Source organism: Lycorma delicatula, chromosome 2 (assembly GCF_047948215.1).
Source record: "Lycorma delicatula isolate Av1 chromosome 2, ASM4794821v1, whole genome shotgun sequence".
NCBI classification, from domain to species: Eukaryota; Metazoa; Arthropoda; class Insecta; order Hemiptera; family Fulgoridae; genus Lycorma; species Lycorma delicatula.
The window spans coordinates 73,524,087-73,541,369 of record NC_134456.1 but is presented as its reverse complement, the minus strand read 5'-3'; the positions used below and the strand labels follow the sequence as shown (position 1 = coordinate 73,541,369).

At 31.1% G+C, this 17,283-nt stretch overlaps 1 protein-coding gene across 3 annotated transcripts in view; it reads left to right on the top strand.

Moving 5' to 3' along the window:
* Nucleotides 1–17,283, top strand: part of RhoGAP102A (Rho GTPase activating protein at 102A) — a 449,504-nt gene that overhangs the window by 324,162 nt on the left and 108,059 nt on the right. For all 3 annotated transcript variants that reach the window (XM_075355555.1, XM_075355554.1, XM_075355556.1), the window contains one exon: nucleotides 13,988–14,144. In XM_075355555.1, the coding sequence (XP_075211670.1) occupies nucleotides 13,988–14,144 (157 nt within the window). The remainder of the gene's footprint in view (nucleotides 1–13,987; nucleotides 14,145–17,283) is intronic.

The following is a 17,283-nucleotide window of genomic DNA, read 5'->3' as shown; positions in this document are numbered from 1 at the left end:
CCAAATAAAATTTAAATTAATTATTTGGATCTTAGAGAGGATGGCACATAGGTTCGAATCACGTTCGAGGTTTATTTTAACTTAAATAATTGATTTATTAATAATTATTAACCTCTGATTGTAAAAATGTTTTTACGATAAATAATAATTCAATAACAATAAAAAAAAAAATGAAAAAATATCATATAATAATAATATATATAATTATTTTCATATAATAAATGAAAATATATTATTTATATTATTATATAAAATATAATTTTTATTTAATGAAATAAAAAAACTTTATGTACTTTTGACTTTAAAAAAATGTGTATATGTAATTTAATAGGCGTACAAGGAAATCATAAGGATCAACATCGGATTTTTTAATTATATTTAATGATATTTTTTTAAATATTTTTATATATTTTTTTTAATATTATTTAATAATATTTTTATATTTACTTTTAATAATATTAAAAGTTTAAACAAACCAAAGAAACTGTTAAAATTCGAAAAATCGTTATTTTTAAACGTTGATTGGCTACTCCACCACTAATGTTGCCTCTAAAGTATTTTCCCCTGTTAAATAAGCTTCCAAATTTTTTTCCTTTCTAGTTCTGTAATTTATAAGTTATAGGATTATTGATGTAGACAATTTTGCAATGTACCTTAACTAATTAAGGTACATAATTAAGTCAATACTCATTGACTTTTCTTAATAAAACTATTAAATACATATACATTAATTTAATTTCAATTTAATGACACACCCACATAAATTAAAACTACGTACAGAACTAGTCCATAACAAATTCGATTATAAAATAATTTAAAAAATTCATTTTATTTTCATCTCCCAAAATAAATAACGGTACATCACATAATTATAGACTGGTAAACATTTTAGCAATAGTGTATTTAAAAAAAATATATATATATATATACCTACTATTACAGTGTGTATAAATATCGATATCTAACATATACTGGGCGTATGGCCTTGATGTGTGCCACCGCTGACCACCTGCTATTCCATTAATCATTGTCAAATGATCAGAATCTATTTGGATGTGAAGTTCTACTGGTATAATACGCTTAACTATGAAAACTTATACGTATATTTTATTAGTAGATAAATCAATTTTATAATATAATATAACATTTAATTATTTTAATGTAATCATTAATTAAACAAAATAAAATTTTTTATTTATATTGTTCAGAATGACCTTACGAAGTGTTTAATAGAAAAATGTCGTAATTCATTAAATCAATTTGTTAATAGAATCAAACCAGAACTGCTGAAGAGACTCTTAACTCTGAAATTTGTGAAATAAATTCATCTTCAACCTTTACGTTATCTTAATGTAAGACCGTTATATTTTTAAATATTCACATAGCCTTCACTATGTTTTTTTCTATTTTCATGTTTGGGAAATATTTTTTACTAAAATGTAAAAATGTTCATAGTAATGATTTTTTTTTTTTTTTTTTTAAACTGTTCATACAGTTATTATTCATTCGCTTAGGCAGCATTTCAAATATTTTTAAAACCAGAAAAGGATATCAATTTTCAACATGTGTTTTGAAATTTTGAAGCGGGAATCACCCAGAAAGATCAAACTAATGTTACCTACTTTTAGGCAGATTTCGTAAGAAAGCTACTTATTGTAATGGGTACCATGATTCGACTTCCAAAAAATTTCGACATATCTTCGCGTTTCACATCCCCCAGACACCAAAACCACGATAAGCTCAAACGTAAATATATATATATATATATATATATATATATATATATATATATATATATATATACTTTCTTGTGGACATGATAACTGCCGTAATTTTGGGCCAATCTCTTTCAAATTATTCCCTAAAAAAAACTCGATCTAAAATCTCATTTGAGTTCGTTAACGGCTAAATCGGACCATGGGTGTAGAAATGGGAGGAGCTTTTTTTTGATATGATCAAGCCTTACGGCAAGGAATGACCAAAACAAAAAAAAAAAATATCGCCATAACTTTCTTATTAAGTAAAATATCGAATTAAATTAAATCTCTTACTATTCTTCGGAAACGGTCTAAAACTTTTCTAAGTAAATTTTTTGATATAACCAACCATTGGCCCAGGAGGTGGAAAAAATGGGGGTGGACAAAAAGAATCATACCTACCTTAATAGGCACAAAATTGAATCGGTTTAAAGTGGTCGTTATTCCTCTAAAAATTACCTAAAACTTTTGTCAGAAAAAATGTTTGAAATGACCAATCCTTTCGGCAAAGGTTGACCAAAATGTCGCTGGAATTGTAAGAAGATGGGGTTTCTCGTATGCTAAACATGTGATACTTTTTTTCACATGCAACCATTGTCGTATTGCGCAAATTGGAAGTTTTTCTTAACTTTAAGGTGGACATTTTTTTTATCCCCTCCTTAGCACCAGTGAAATATTTTTTCAACTATTTTTTTTATTTAATTGTACTGATTTATTAATTATTATTAACCACTCATTATAAAAAAAGTATAAATAATAAATCATCAATACAAAAAAATGGAAAAAACTGGACGTTATTAGTGAAATAAAATTTTATTTACTTATCATTTTTTTTTTTTAAAGTCAGATTCGAACCCTCCCCTTGTAAGACCTTCCCCTTGTAAGACCCAAATATTTCATTAATTAAAATTTTATTTGGCTATTACTCTGGTGCCAATGAAAATAAGTACCACTTATGATATATCGTTCAAAATCTCTAGATGAGAGCTTATTACTGCAGTTAAAAAAATTTCAAAATCCAAATGTTTTGGATTTTGAGCTTTAAAGGACACTTTTGGTCCAAGTCGATTGCAATCAAAAGAGGAGGTGCACAATTAGATGTTACAACAGTCCTAAATCCAAAATTTCAACATTCTACGCCTAATACGTACAGACACGCCGAAAATAGTCAAAATGGATTCAGGGATATTCAAATGGAAATTTCCGTTGAAATTTGAAAATTTTCGCGATCAAAATACTTTCTTTACTTCGTACAAGTGTGTAAAAATCGATATTTATAAATAACAGTTAATTATTTTAATTGGTCCCAAATTATTTTTATTGGTAACTGGTCCCTGATTATCGAATTCGCTTCGATTTCGCAGATCTTGAAGGGTAGCAGGCATAATTGGTAAACCCATTGGGTTGGTTTAGTGGTTAAACCTTTTTTACAAGCTTCCTTATTAGTATTTTTTTTTAATTTTTACACGAAAATACTTTCAACATCAGAATGAAATCAGATTATGTATCAATTATCATAATATAACAATCCAATATTAAGGGCACCCGTATCTTCCATCTCGGTAACATTATTTTCTAACTTTAAGACCCATTATTTCAGAACACAAGAGGAATTCAAGAGGTAAATTTTGCAAAGTTGTTATAAGGTCTTTGTTTTAGCTACTGACTTTTTTCATTCATTTACTACAAAATTTTTTTTACTTACAAATTTTATTTTTTGAAACTAATTTTTTGAACAAAAATTTTTTTGCAATCAAGTTTAAAAACTTTATTTATACTTCATACGACACATGTCTTATAATGTATAAATCAAATTTAAAAAAACTCAGCCGTGTCTTGCATACACAAACACACTTTAAAAATTCAATATTCCTACTTAAGCGGTTCATGAAATAACTGGTCTTTTATTTAAAAAATATGCAATTTTCAGAAAACGATTAAAAACATAATTTACTGGAAGTCAGTGCATCCCAGCACCATATTCTGCATTGTCTGGGTTTTCTTCCTCATCATCCTTAGTAGCCCTAAATTTCATTGATAAGTTTATCTGCCAGTTGACCTTTCCTGAAATTTTTTTATCATTTTCTAATAAAACATTCAACAAGTCTCCGCGGAGATTTCACAATCAAGAGCCAATCCGCTTCTGAATATGACCAAAATTTCAAATTTAATCAAAATTGACAAAATTTCCCTATATAAACACTAAATTTCCCTTTCATAGTAACTAAAAAGAGAGTGCCAACAAAAAAAAATCTTTAAAGTAATTTCAAACTTCGGATTTTTCAGTGAGTAGTGCTTAAAAAAACAAACAAAAAAAACCCAATTTTGGCACTAAAAATATTATTTTGCTTATTTTAATGTTTTATATGCATAAAATAACATTTTAAACAAGCATAAATGTAAAAAAAAAGGTACCACGTGACCTTAAGCAAAGAAGATGAAAAAATAAATACCTTAAAATTTCTCCTTCTACACAATTATTTAAAACATCTTCCATTTAAGTTATCGAAAAAAGTTATAACAGAACCACCAGAGGAACTTTCTTTAGAAAATCAAAAAATCATTACAAAAAAAATCAAAGAAATATGAAGATTATGTTTTGAAATCGTTTAAAAATTTAATCGTTTCATTTTATATAAATACATTTATTTATTCATATTTTTATTTTATATTCTACGTACATCTAACTGATCACATTTGATGAACGTATTTATTAGCTTAGTCTGGTTAAAAATATACCTCTACCGTTTGATTATGATACTGCTGTGGGAAGGAACTGATATAGTCACTATTTATAAAATTTAATGTCGTATAGATGCATGTAATGGTTAATGTAATATTTGTCTCTTTGCCCACTGAACGCGCTACACAATCGCCCTCTCTGTTTCTACTGGCATATAATTTACATGTAAACTTACATTTGAGTTCTAAAAAACTTACTGAAAGCACAATTTTTCGAAACTTTAGCCCAATTTCTTAGTAACTAATGAAACCTAAGCTACAGATAGTATTTTAAATGAAGAATAATACGCTAAAAAAAAAGAAGAATTTACTACAAATTCTTTATCGTACTTAAAATAAAAACAATTTAGATAAATCAAACAATGTTAATTAAAAAATCTTTATAAATAATATAACATTAAATTGCTAGATCATTTTCATACATTTACAATATAATAAATTTCGGTACTATTTAGAGATTTGATCGAGGTTTTCGTTTGTCTGATCAAAATCCTTGGAATTAAATCATTTACTTCATTTTTACTCAAATAATGTAGTGGAAAAGATAGTGAAAAGCTGATAGTTGTCCAACAATTTGGAAATTATCAAAGAAAATGGCAGTTTCACTATTTTCAGTAAGACATGTCTTCAGGGTAGTATGTTAGATACACACTACCCTGAAGCTTTTGGGTCGTTTGCTTCATACAATTTATTTACACCTCCCTGAAGCTGGCTAGTTATAATCAGTCTATGTATGCTGATAATGCATTTAAACTGATAACGGATTGGAGAAAAATGGAATTTCGTGCAAATAACGTCGGCCCACTCAAGATATCCTTGAGAAAGTTATTTAAATTGAAAGTTTTTTAAATTGTAGATAGGTATGCCTTTTGAATTTCTTTGCTTACCGACATTACACTGTGGTTTTCACAAACTGGTATTGTTGTTTGATGCACACCTTGATCCAATAGGTTGATTACCGTCGACGGACACCGAAGGGAAAGAATCCTTTAAAGTTGAATCTTTTTTCCCTGCTTAACCTGTGATAATCACCGTCAGTTATTACTTCAGAGGATGAATGAAGATGATATGTATGTGTTTGAGAGAAATCGAGAGTCTGGTCTGGGGTAGTGATTTCAAAAGAAATTAAAAAACACTTGAATTAGGTTACGTAACACAAGTACAAATGTAGACACAAAGAAAAATAATTTTATATATATACTTTGGATAACATTATGGATTCAATGATAGCAATTACAAAAAAAAAAAATATATATATATATATACATACTTGAAAACAGCTAAAATCATTTTGAAGCACACAAAAAAAAAATAAATCTTGAATTAAGTATGTTCTTTTTACTTATAACGAAATAAACAAACTGAGAATGTGTCCATGGTTATACTACATTTTTTTTTTTTTTTTTTTACTTGAAAACACACAAAAAGAATGTCTTCAAACGGTGACTAAATATCGTTGTTGTAGAAATTTGTTTAATATAAGTGAACATTTATACTTGTAAAATATACTTTTATAAGCAAAAATGAATAAGTTAGTTGCGAACTTCATTTTTCATACTTTAAGCAAAATCTACTATCTTTCATGACTGAGATCAGGTGAGAGTTAATTTACATGCAGTTACGACATGAGTTACTGTGTGATTTACATGAAACAATATTTGCATTTTAGAACATTATTAAATTAAAGATGGCTCTCAAACAACGTTGTGTCTGCGACCTTAACCAAAAACTGAACATTATGGGTGTAAGTGAAGTGTAGTCTTGTACAGTCTCGAGGTCGACCATTTCTGAGATGTGTAGTTAATTGAAACCCAACCACCAAAGAATACCGGTATCCACGATCTAGTATTTAAATCCGTATAAAAGTAACTGCCTTTACTAGGATTTGAACCTGGAACTCTCGACTTCGAAATCAGCTGATATGCGAAGACGGGTTCACCACTAGACCAACCCGGTGGGTTGTTTAAAGTTGAATCTAATTCTATACGTTTGTCCATCGGAGTTAAATCTTTTAAAACGAAATACTAAATAACATCCTGACCCTCGTTGGGAAGACACCCACCTTGTGACGATTTCGGTCATTACCCCTTCCACTCCGTTCCTAGCGGTGATGGGCATTACCGGAAATCGTCTATTAGATCCTCTAAACCTGACAACCTATCACAGTCATCAGGTTTGGCCTCTGTCAGGATGCCACCGATGCAAATGCCTCGGTAAACATTTCCATCAGTGTATGTACACAACTTACGTCACCTTCGAAGCGCTTCCTCCAACAACGACCACCTACCATAACTTACAATTTTCAACTATCAATTTAACCGATTCGCGGAAGCGCGATCCCCGTGCTTTCCTCTAACAACAAAGGTTTCACAGAAAACCTCTTCCTATATTTGGCTTCGATTAGACTATGCACTCAAATACTTGACCTTTTTAAACACCAAAAATATTATTATCGTACCAACAAAACAAGTGTTGATCGCAAAAACGACAATTTTGTCCTACAATTCAATTTACTCAAAGTCTTTAATAAGCTTTTAATGAAAACATATCCCATCTCTCTCTGCTTTGGTCCGCTTTCGGAAGCGAGGCGAATGCTTATACTCTCCCACATCGCAACTGCGTCACAGAGTTCTCCACACATCCATTCTCATTCTAACAGCAATATCTCAGCTAACCGGGGCTGGATGCCAAAACGCCTATCTTGGCAAAGTAAGCTCCCAAACCGGGCCCCTAGCTACCTGAGTTGCTATTCTATTTATACTTCGATAACCGCATCAGACCACCTAAGCCACGCTTGCAGGGCTGAAAATCTCAGAAAGCCAACAGATATGTTCCTTTCCCTTTCGGTTTTCCGATTAACTTGCAGATCAAAACCAGAATTGATTCTCGCAAAATCTCAAATTACTTTAGTACGTTCAGCTATCTAGCTGGGCCACATCTATAAGACTTTGTGTACATTATCAATGGCCCTACACTCTGTACAAAGCAGTAATCAAGCCAATTTATCTCGAAAAGCATTATGAAGTATTATCCTTTAGAAGGCGTACTGAGAAGTTTTAGACAATTTTTATTCAACTAATGTAGTGGAAAAGATAGTGAAAAGCTATTAGTTGTCCAACAATTTGGAAATTATCAAAGAAAATGGCAGTTTCACTATTTTCAGTAACACATGTCTTCAGGGTAGCATGTTTGACCTTTTCTTTTGGGTCATTTGCTTCCTACAAATTTTTATTTACACCTCCCTGAAGCTGTTTAGTTATACGCAATTTATTAATCAAACCAAATCTGGCCGATCTATCTCGAAAATCACCATGATATTTATGAAGTATTATCCTTTAGAAGGCGTACTGAGAAGTTTCAGACTCGTGCGTTTATCTGTGGCGATTAACAAAGTAAAAAAATTACAATTTTCTGAAAAATGTATAAAATTGAAGTTGAAAAATTAAATAACTGCTCAAACTTTAGAAAATTTCAAAAGTTTTTTTTTCTTTAGTAATCGCCATAAATAAGCAATAACGCATGCGTCTGTAAGTTCTTCGCACGCCTTCTAAAGGATCATACTTTATAAATATCATAAATAATTTGGTCATATTTACACTATCTGTATGTCTGGTCGAGTACTTTACGAACGATCCTGGTACTATTTGAATCTAATAAAATTATTACTAAAATGCAATCAACCATCTATCTCGTATAATATTTAAAAATAAAACTGTATCTGATTAATTAGCTAACTACTATTTTTGCGAAACGAATAAATCTCTAGAAATTTTGAAAAATTTTATGAACTTTCATAAACTTATTGTTAGCTCTTACCATTAAAAGTTAAGATGAATGATTCAAACAAGAACCACCACATCTATTCCTGAAATCAATGCTTTTTTGAAAACTTAAAAGTCTTTACACAGCTGAAATTCAAAACGTTTCTCGCTACTTTGATGTTCATGTTTCGATTTTGATCACTCTTAATCGATTGTCAATTTTTATATTCACATTTTTTATCCTTTGAACTCCAAACATCTCCCTATTGTAGTGTGTATTCATTAAATTATGAAAATTACTTATCCATGTCGACCGACAAAGCGGTCGGGGAAAACTTCAATCATCCGGACAGTGTTATACCAACGAGGAGGTGCACTACCTTGTTGGAAAAAAAATTGATCCAATTTACAGTTGAGGAAAGCGTCGTGTACGCAGCGTATCCAAATAAGCAATTCCTTTTACGCTTCCATCAGCCTGTAAACTTGACGTCGGGAAATTGCACAGAAAACATTCAGTTTTGGGGAGCCCTATCGCATTGTAAAAGTTCGTGGAAATTTCTAACTACCCAGATACGGACATTATGGAGTCGCATTGTAAAAGTTCGTGGAAATTTCTAACTACCCAGATACGGACATTATGGAGCGTTAACTTTTCCACTAAGATAAAATATTGATTCATCAATAAACACAATACGATCAAGCAAGTTGTCATCTTCATGCAATAACACTTCGATTGCGAAGTCAGCACGCAAAACATACTCACTAGATTCAACTGTAACAGCTGTAAATATATACACGCGTTTGTAAGCGTTTTCTTAAAACATTCCATACTGTCATTGATAACAGATTTTTAGGACTACGAAGGAACAATTCCATGACATGTTCAACAATTTCTTCAGACACTCTTGGTCGTCCCGTACTCTTTCCTTTACATATACATCCGATCGTTTCAAATCGATTATGCTACCGACTGTCACTTGGTGTAACATAATTAAACATTTTTATGGAACGAATGTCGTACTGTAATTAAAAATCCACATTTTTAAAACCACAATACAGAAAAGGCTTTTTGTCGAGGAGTTAGTGACGCTAGCTAATTTACTAGCAAGTGGCGCTGTCAAGCATAAAGTTTGAGAAGAATCTACAGCCATGGAAAATAAAAACTGCTCTTTTTTATTTTTGATTCTAGTCTAAATCAGCACTGTACACCTCATCCAAGAGATATTATAACAGATTAAAACCCCGATACTCTTAAATTTATGTCAGCCTAGACATAAATAAACGCATAGACTCTACTAAGGATATCATATTGTTTTACAAAAACTCTTGTTAGATCGTATAGCTTAATTATATACGTCGTTCTATATACATATACAATATAGGAACAACTTGAGAAATCGATGAAGTAATAGATAACAAATTAGGAACTTAGAAATAAAGAAGATTTCACGGATAATTTATTTTATATCCACAAACCTCGTAAATGCTATTAATAAATTATCTTTATATGTGTATATCTACGCGTTGAATCGTGGTATTCACCGTTTAAAGCAGTTTCATACATATTAGGAATAATTTTTTAAAGAAAAATTCCTTAGGTATAACTCTTAACTTTTAATTTTACAGTATAATCAGCGTCTTGAGTTACGGGCCGTCGTAGTAAAAGAATTTTAAATACCGGTATAAAAGCACTAAAAATGTAAGGTATTTTCTTTGAAGTAAGTTTAACGCTCGATGTACGCTTCGTTTTACGGCTTCAACTAAATATATTCGCTTAACAAAACTACAAATGAATCCATTATAACAATTTTATTTATCCCAAAAATAAACTAAATTTTTTAAACGTTTTGTTTAAACGGTATTTTATCATACTTTTCACGGACCAACAATTAAAAAATAAATACATAAGTAAAATAATTATTAACTTTAAAAACAAGGGAAGAAATAGCTGTTTAATAAAAAATAAAAAAACTGACACTATTATATGCTGCCAAAACCATTTAGATAAAATCTGACTATTTCGTAGAAAAATATCGGACAATTTATAACCTTGACAAAGCTTGGGTCAACGCAAATAGGGTTATAAACGCAAGAGTATTTAAACGCTATAAAGGAATAACAGTATTTAAATTTAATTACTTCTTTTAAAACTACAATAAATAACGGTAAAATTAAACAGTTCAAATAGTTTTAATTGATTCATAATTATCACATGTTTAAATTAAGGCAAATATTAATTAAGTAATAAAATATATATAACAATATTTATAGGTAGTTGACAAAATTATTTTATGAAATAGTAAACAATTATTTACAAAAATATAACTTTCATACTTTTTAAAACAAATTTATAAAAAGAGTCAGTACACATACGTACGTCATAGATAAAATTCTCCCGCATGAAACGGGGTTAAAATTTACAGCCGAATTTACGTATTTAATCAAGATCGCAAGTAGTAAAATGATGTGCATACAAGCCAGTCAATAGGTCTGATTAGAAGTAGACGTATTATTACATTTTTGAATATATTTGAATGTAAATATTAAACACTAGCAGACCCTTGGCTTCGCCCGCGCTGCATGATTACTTGTGTTTCCCATCACGATCAGGGATGTTTAGCCAGTCAAGGCTCGCTTCACTTGCCCTTCTTAATCAGGGGGCTCTGAACCTTTGGCTCCCCTGTATTCATTAAACTCATAAAAAAAACAAAAACTATAACATAAAAAATTAAAATCATAAAAAAAGTATAAATAAAATCTAAAACGTCTTTTACTAAATTTAATATAGTTGTATATATCGAGAGTTATCGTTTATATCGATCGTTGTCAATATAGACTTCCTGAAACAGTTATTATGTGACTGAATTTTTCTAAATATCTCAACCCCAGCGCCATCTGCCAGATCCATTTTTCGCAAAAAATATTTCTTTTCACGCAACAAATATATATTCTGAATATGAACCAAATCGGACCACAAATGCAATTTTCGGAACTATCTCGACTTCCAGCACCACCTGGCGGGTCCAAAATAAATCAGAAACCTTTGCAAGCGTGCGCACAATAGTTCACCACAGTTTCATCGCAATCGAATGAATGCTATAGGAACGCGTACCGGACAAACAAATAAACATTCATTTTTATATATGTATATAGAAGATGTAGTTTATTACAAACTATATATATACATATATATATATACAAGTGAGTCCATACATACAGAGTTATCATAAAAGAATGGTGCGGTTTCAGTAATTCATAGGAAGATTGTAGGGAAATTTCTAGATGTTATATTGGTACCCCTGAAAGCTTCCAACCCAAAAGTTTGTTTATCAGCAGTTGTAATCACAACTTCAGTTCTTGTATTGTTGTTGCGGTGAGTTTAGCGAGTTACTATGTTCTCGGATAAAGACAAAGCAAGGTGTGTTATATTGATGGCTGAATTAAAATCCGTAATTTTAGTTCAACGTGCGTTTCGACGTGAATTCGGAAGAGATGCACCACACAAATATAACACAACACGTTGGTTCAAACAATTCGAAGAAACTGGATCGGTTGAGAAACACAAATCAACCGGCAGACCAAGTGTACCAGACGAAACGGTTGAACTAATTAGACAATCGGCAATTCGAAGCGTCGAATTAGGTATTCCAAAACCAACAGTCCACAAAGTTTTACGTAAAAACTGAAATTACACGCTTATAAAATTCAGATACTGCAGGAATTGAAACCCGATGATAGTGTAAAACGTTACGATTTCGCTGTTGAAATGTTGGACAGAATAAGTGAAAACGAATCATGTTTAGATGATATACATTTATAGATAGGATTTATACGATATACGATTCACAGACGAAGCTACATTCCGTGTGAATGAATGTGTTAACAGACACAATTCCCGAATATGGGGCTCTGAAAACCCAGACGCAATTATTGAGAAACAACGCGATTCGCCTAAAGTTAATGTTTGGTGTGGTGATGAAAAATCGTGTGATAGGGCCTTTCTTCTTTCCTGAAAAAACAATTAATGAAGTTGTGTATCTTGGCATGTTAACCGATTATTGCTTTCCTCAGCTGAATGAACTCGAAAACATTCATCGACTTCATTTCCAACAAGATGGTGCTCCCCCGCACTTCAATGCATCGGTCACGGACGCTTTGAACGAAAAATTTGGAGATCGATGGACAGGCCGGCAAGGATCCGTACTTTGGTCTCCAAGGAGTCCAGACCTGACATCTTGCGATTTTTTCTTGTGGGGTACATCAAAAGCGTTGTTTATACATAAAAAATTTGAACGACCTAAAGCGCTTGAAAAACAGGATTAATGAAGCAATGACAACCATTAACGAAGAAATGTTAACTAATGTTTGGAGAGAAGTTGAATATCGTTTGGACATTTGTCGAGCGACTAAGGGCGCACATATTGAAATTTATTAATTATGTAAAAAAATGTTTGAGACAACAAATTTGAAAAATAAAAAACATAAACTGTAAGTAATTCTGTTTTAATTTTAACCATGTTCAAAACCGCACCATTCTTTTATGATAAACCTGTATATATATATAAAACTGGCCCCAGGAAATAAAAACGTAAAAGTCAAATACAAAAAGTAATATATTAAATTATTTATGGCAACAAGTTCTTACTGATTGTCCTATCCTTCGTGAAAGATCAGAAGAAGAAGAGACAACAAATCAGAAGTATGGTATGTCGCTCCGTCTTGGTAGAAGTATCCATAAGAAAGTTCTTATGAAATTAAGTTGTGCGTAAGTTTTTAATACAGTCGGATTATTTTTTGGTGGGTATTCGGAGTCTCTTTAAAAAATATTGCTCCGATGATCCGGCTTCCAGAAATTGCACTCTAAACACATTTTTAAATAATGGAGTGGTTTTGATGGGTTTTGTGTGGTCCAACGCGCGTGTTCTGAAAATGTGCGTGGCCTGATAAATGGAATCGCGCCACATCTGTTGAAATGAAAAGAACAGGATCAATGAATCCGCTAACATTCTGTAAGAGCCACTGACAGTAATTTACTCGTTTATTTTATCATGTTACTTTAATTCATGCACAACATTTACACAATATGCTTTCATTTGTAAACCGTTAAGCATACACCGACACAATGTTAGAGAAACTTCAGTTAGTTGAGCTAATCGTCGTGTTGACTTCTGAGGCTCCTTCCAATACGATTCGCTACATCAGCTACAACTTCCGTAGTTCCAACAGTTGATTGTTTCACTCTCTTCGCATTGGTAACAGACCCGGTTGTTCGCCATTTTTTCACTAAATCTTGTATTGTTGATTTTGCAGAAACATCACTTCTAGGGTACGTTCGTTTTATTTCTTAGTCTACACCGGCATATTTATAAAAATATTTTATGAACAGAAATTTACTTTTTCTTATAAAAAAAAAGAGCAAAAGGTAGAAAAGTAACACTCCTTTTAAGCGTGTCTTTTTGATAAAAGAAAAAAATTGGCTTAATGCATATTTACTTTAAAAAATGTATCCAACGATTATATATTTTAGAATAAAATATAAGAATTAAATCTAGGTTCTGTAGAAATTTTTAGAAATTTTAACGTTTAAACATAAAGAAATCAAAAGTGTGAAATCAAAAAATCTTCGCATGTGTTTTAATTTATTTTTCGTATTACATTATGCCAGTTATAAAATGGTTCGCTTTTTCTTTATGGTAATTCTATTAAATTACATTATTTATGTTCCAGGGTAACTGTGTATGGACAAATGTTACGGGTAGAAGTATTACGCTGGAGGACACGTCTTTATTGCAACTCACCGATATTGAACGACGTGTACTGCAGAAAGTCGCTTTGGCAAAATTGCAAGCCCTCAATCTTGGAGTCGCTATCCGACCTCCTTCAGGTAATAAAAAAAAATTATAATTACAATATACTTAATAAAATTTATTGCTAATTATAAAACACACATGTCGGAAAAAAATATGTAACAGTTAAACATACCTCACTAAAACAATTATGGAGTTCTCGATAAAAATTAAAAAGATGTATTCCATCTATTGCTGTAGCAAATTTTAAATCATTATTCTTTATTCTGAATAATTCCCGTAAAATTCTGTCTCGTAGAAAACCTTTATAAAAACAACAAAAAATGAATCCTCACTCAACCGTAAGATTCTATGTTGTAAAATTCTATGTTGTATATGTATATGTATATAATTCAACCTAATTTAACTATTTTTGTTTAAAGAAACCCTTACATTATAAAAATACATACACTTATCTTAATTTAAAATTAAACTTTGTCTGTCTACCAAAATTTTAAGCAAAATCTCTTGAAGAAGTACAGTCTTGTAATTTTATTACAAAAACGTTTATGCAGTTTAACAGAAAATTTCAGGGTGGTATTAATTAAAGAAAACAAGAAATTTGAAGATGATATCGTACGGAACATTTTTTAAATTTAAATTGAGTTTCCATCCTAGTTATAGGTAAAAGCTGATTAATATTAACATTCCTCCATCCAGAGAAGAGGATAGGGAACAAAAGAGCAAAAACTGGTAATAAATAGATCAAAAACAAAAATAATGTAAAACAAAACCAAAAATCTGAATTATAAGTCAAAAGCACAAATTACTCCCCACGGGCAGAAGATGGCAACTCCGCATTAAAAAAAAAAACTTATATATCTCTTTTAGTGGTTTTACGACCGACGATTGTAATACATCGTAGGCGGGAAATCCTGTTTATGTAATCGTATTAATTTTGCTTCAGTTTTACCAGTTTGCTATTTAAGTTGATTTCATAAGAAAGCTACCTATTGTAATAGGTACCATGATTCGACTTTCGGAAACTTTCGTCATATCTTTGCGTTTCACATCCTCCACACCCCAAAACTACCATCAGCTGAAAAGTTTAAATATATATATATATATTTCACTTTACTTTGGATGTGATAACTGCCGTAATTTTGCGTCAATCACTTTCAAATATTTCCTTAAAAATGGGCGGGGGCTTTTCCGCAAAAACAAAATATCTCTATCTAAAATATCGAAATCGTTTAAATCCTACTCTTATTAGGATAAGGGTCTAAAACTTATGTAAGTAAGGTTTTTTGATATCACCAATCATTAGCCCAGGGAATGTAAAAAATGGGGTTTCTAAGACAAAAAATCATACCTTCCTTAATAGGCACAGTATCGAATCGGTTTGAAGTGGTCGTTAGTCCTCTAAATATTACCTTTCTTTTCCTGTTTACCCTCCGGCAACTACCGTTCAGATAATACTTCAGAGGATGAATGAGGATGATATGTATGAGTGTAAATGAAGTGTAGTCTTGTACGTTCTCAATTCGACCATTCCTGAGATGTGTGGTTAATTGAAACCCAACCACCAAAGAACACCGGTATCCACGATCTAGTATTTAATTCCGAGCAAAAATAACTGACTTTACTAAGACTTGAATGCTGGAACTCTTGACTTCCAAATCAGCTGATTTGGGAAGACGAGTTCACCAGTAGACCAACCCGGTGGGTTCGTCTAAATATTACCTAAAACTTTTGTCTGAAACAATTTTTGATATGACCAACCCTTACGACAAGGAATGACCAAAATATTGCTGGAATTGTAAGATGGGGCTTGTCAAATGCTAAACATGTGAAACGTTTTTTCACATGCAAGCATTGTCGTAGTGAGAGTAAATTTGAAGTTTTTCTTAACTTTAAAGTGGAAATCTTTTTTATCCCCTATTTAGCACCGGTGCCTTCCAGCGTGCCGAAAGAGATGTTTTTCGATAATTGCAAGTATCAACCAAAACCCTAACTACTAAACCGGTTTTTCCATTAATAAAAATTAAAATTAGATATTACTGTAATTAAAGAATAAAGTCGTTTAAAATTTTCGCGAATTTGATTTTCAGAAGGTTTTAATAGGACGCCTTCTATATATCACTGTTCCGAGCATCTCTTTTCATTTCCACTAGACTGAGACTCTTCCTAATTTATGTAAGTGTACGAATCCTTCTTCTCTTTTCCACTTATCTCTCAATGATTTTTCAGTGAAGGCAATTTCTAAATACCATAAGCGCTAGCTAAGGTGTTTCCCTTCTCCTTATCATCTTCATAAAATTTTTCTCTTTATGCTTAATAAATTTACCTTTTCTTTGTAGCAACATATCAACAGAGCCTACTTTCTAGTTAGTTCTCTTCATATCTTTCGTTTAATTATGTAATGAAAAAAACTACGCCAGGATAAAAACAAATTAATAAAAAAATATTAGAACAACAAAAACAGGATTACTTTCCCCACTGGTAAACGTAATAACATCAACAGAATCACGAAGTAAATTAAATTCACTCAGTTAGCGATAATCATTATAGTTGGATCATAAATCGGTTTTTTTGTTTTAATCATTATTTCATGACTATTCAGCGATGAATTATTATTGCTATTATTATTATTAAAAATACTAGTATTTAAATACTTCATGGAATCAAAGCAAAATAGTGAAATGAATCTTGTTACATAATTGAAAAACAACAGATGAAATGGCGTGTTTTAATCTCTGAGCAAAATCTACACAATAATACAACGTAAAATTAACAAAAAAACTTTTTTTAAAAAAACAAGATATTTTTATTTTGTGTGATTAGACAATAGCCCGATTAAAACAAAAAACTTTGAAGTTATAATCAAAATTTTAAATATTCATTTTTATTTCATAGCATACTTTGCAAACTGACCAACGGTATTTAACTTTATTTCTTTTACCAAAAATTGTGCGATGATACTGTATCTTAACCCATTTTTTATAAGGAACTGCATATAATATCACAAAAAATCTTAAAAATGCTGTATTCAGCCAATGCTGTATATTACTTACTGATTAAATCTGTACTTCCAAATACTGATTCTTTTTTTAACGTTAGTATATGAACTAAAATAGTTGAGGTTCTTAAAAAAAAGAAAGAAAACAAAATCACTATGCAAATGCATTCTTTTTTCTCTGGATATATCATCTTCGGAATCTTGTTGATATTTATACT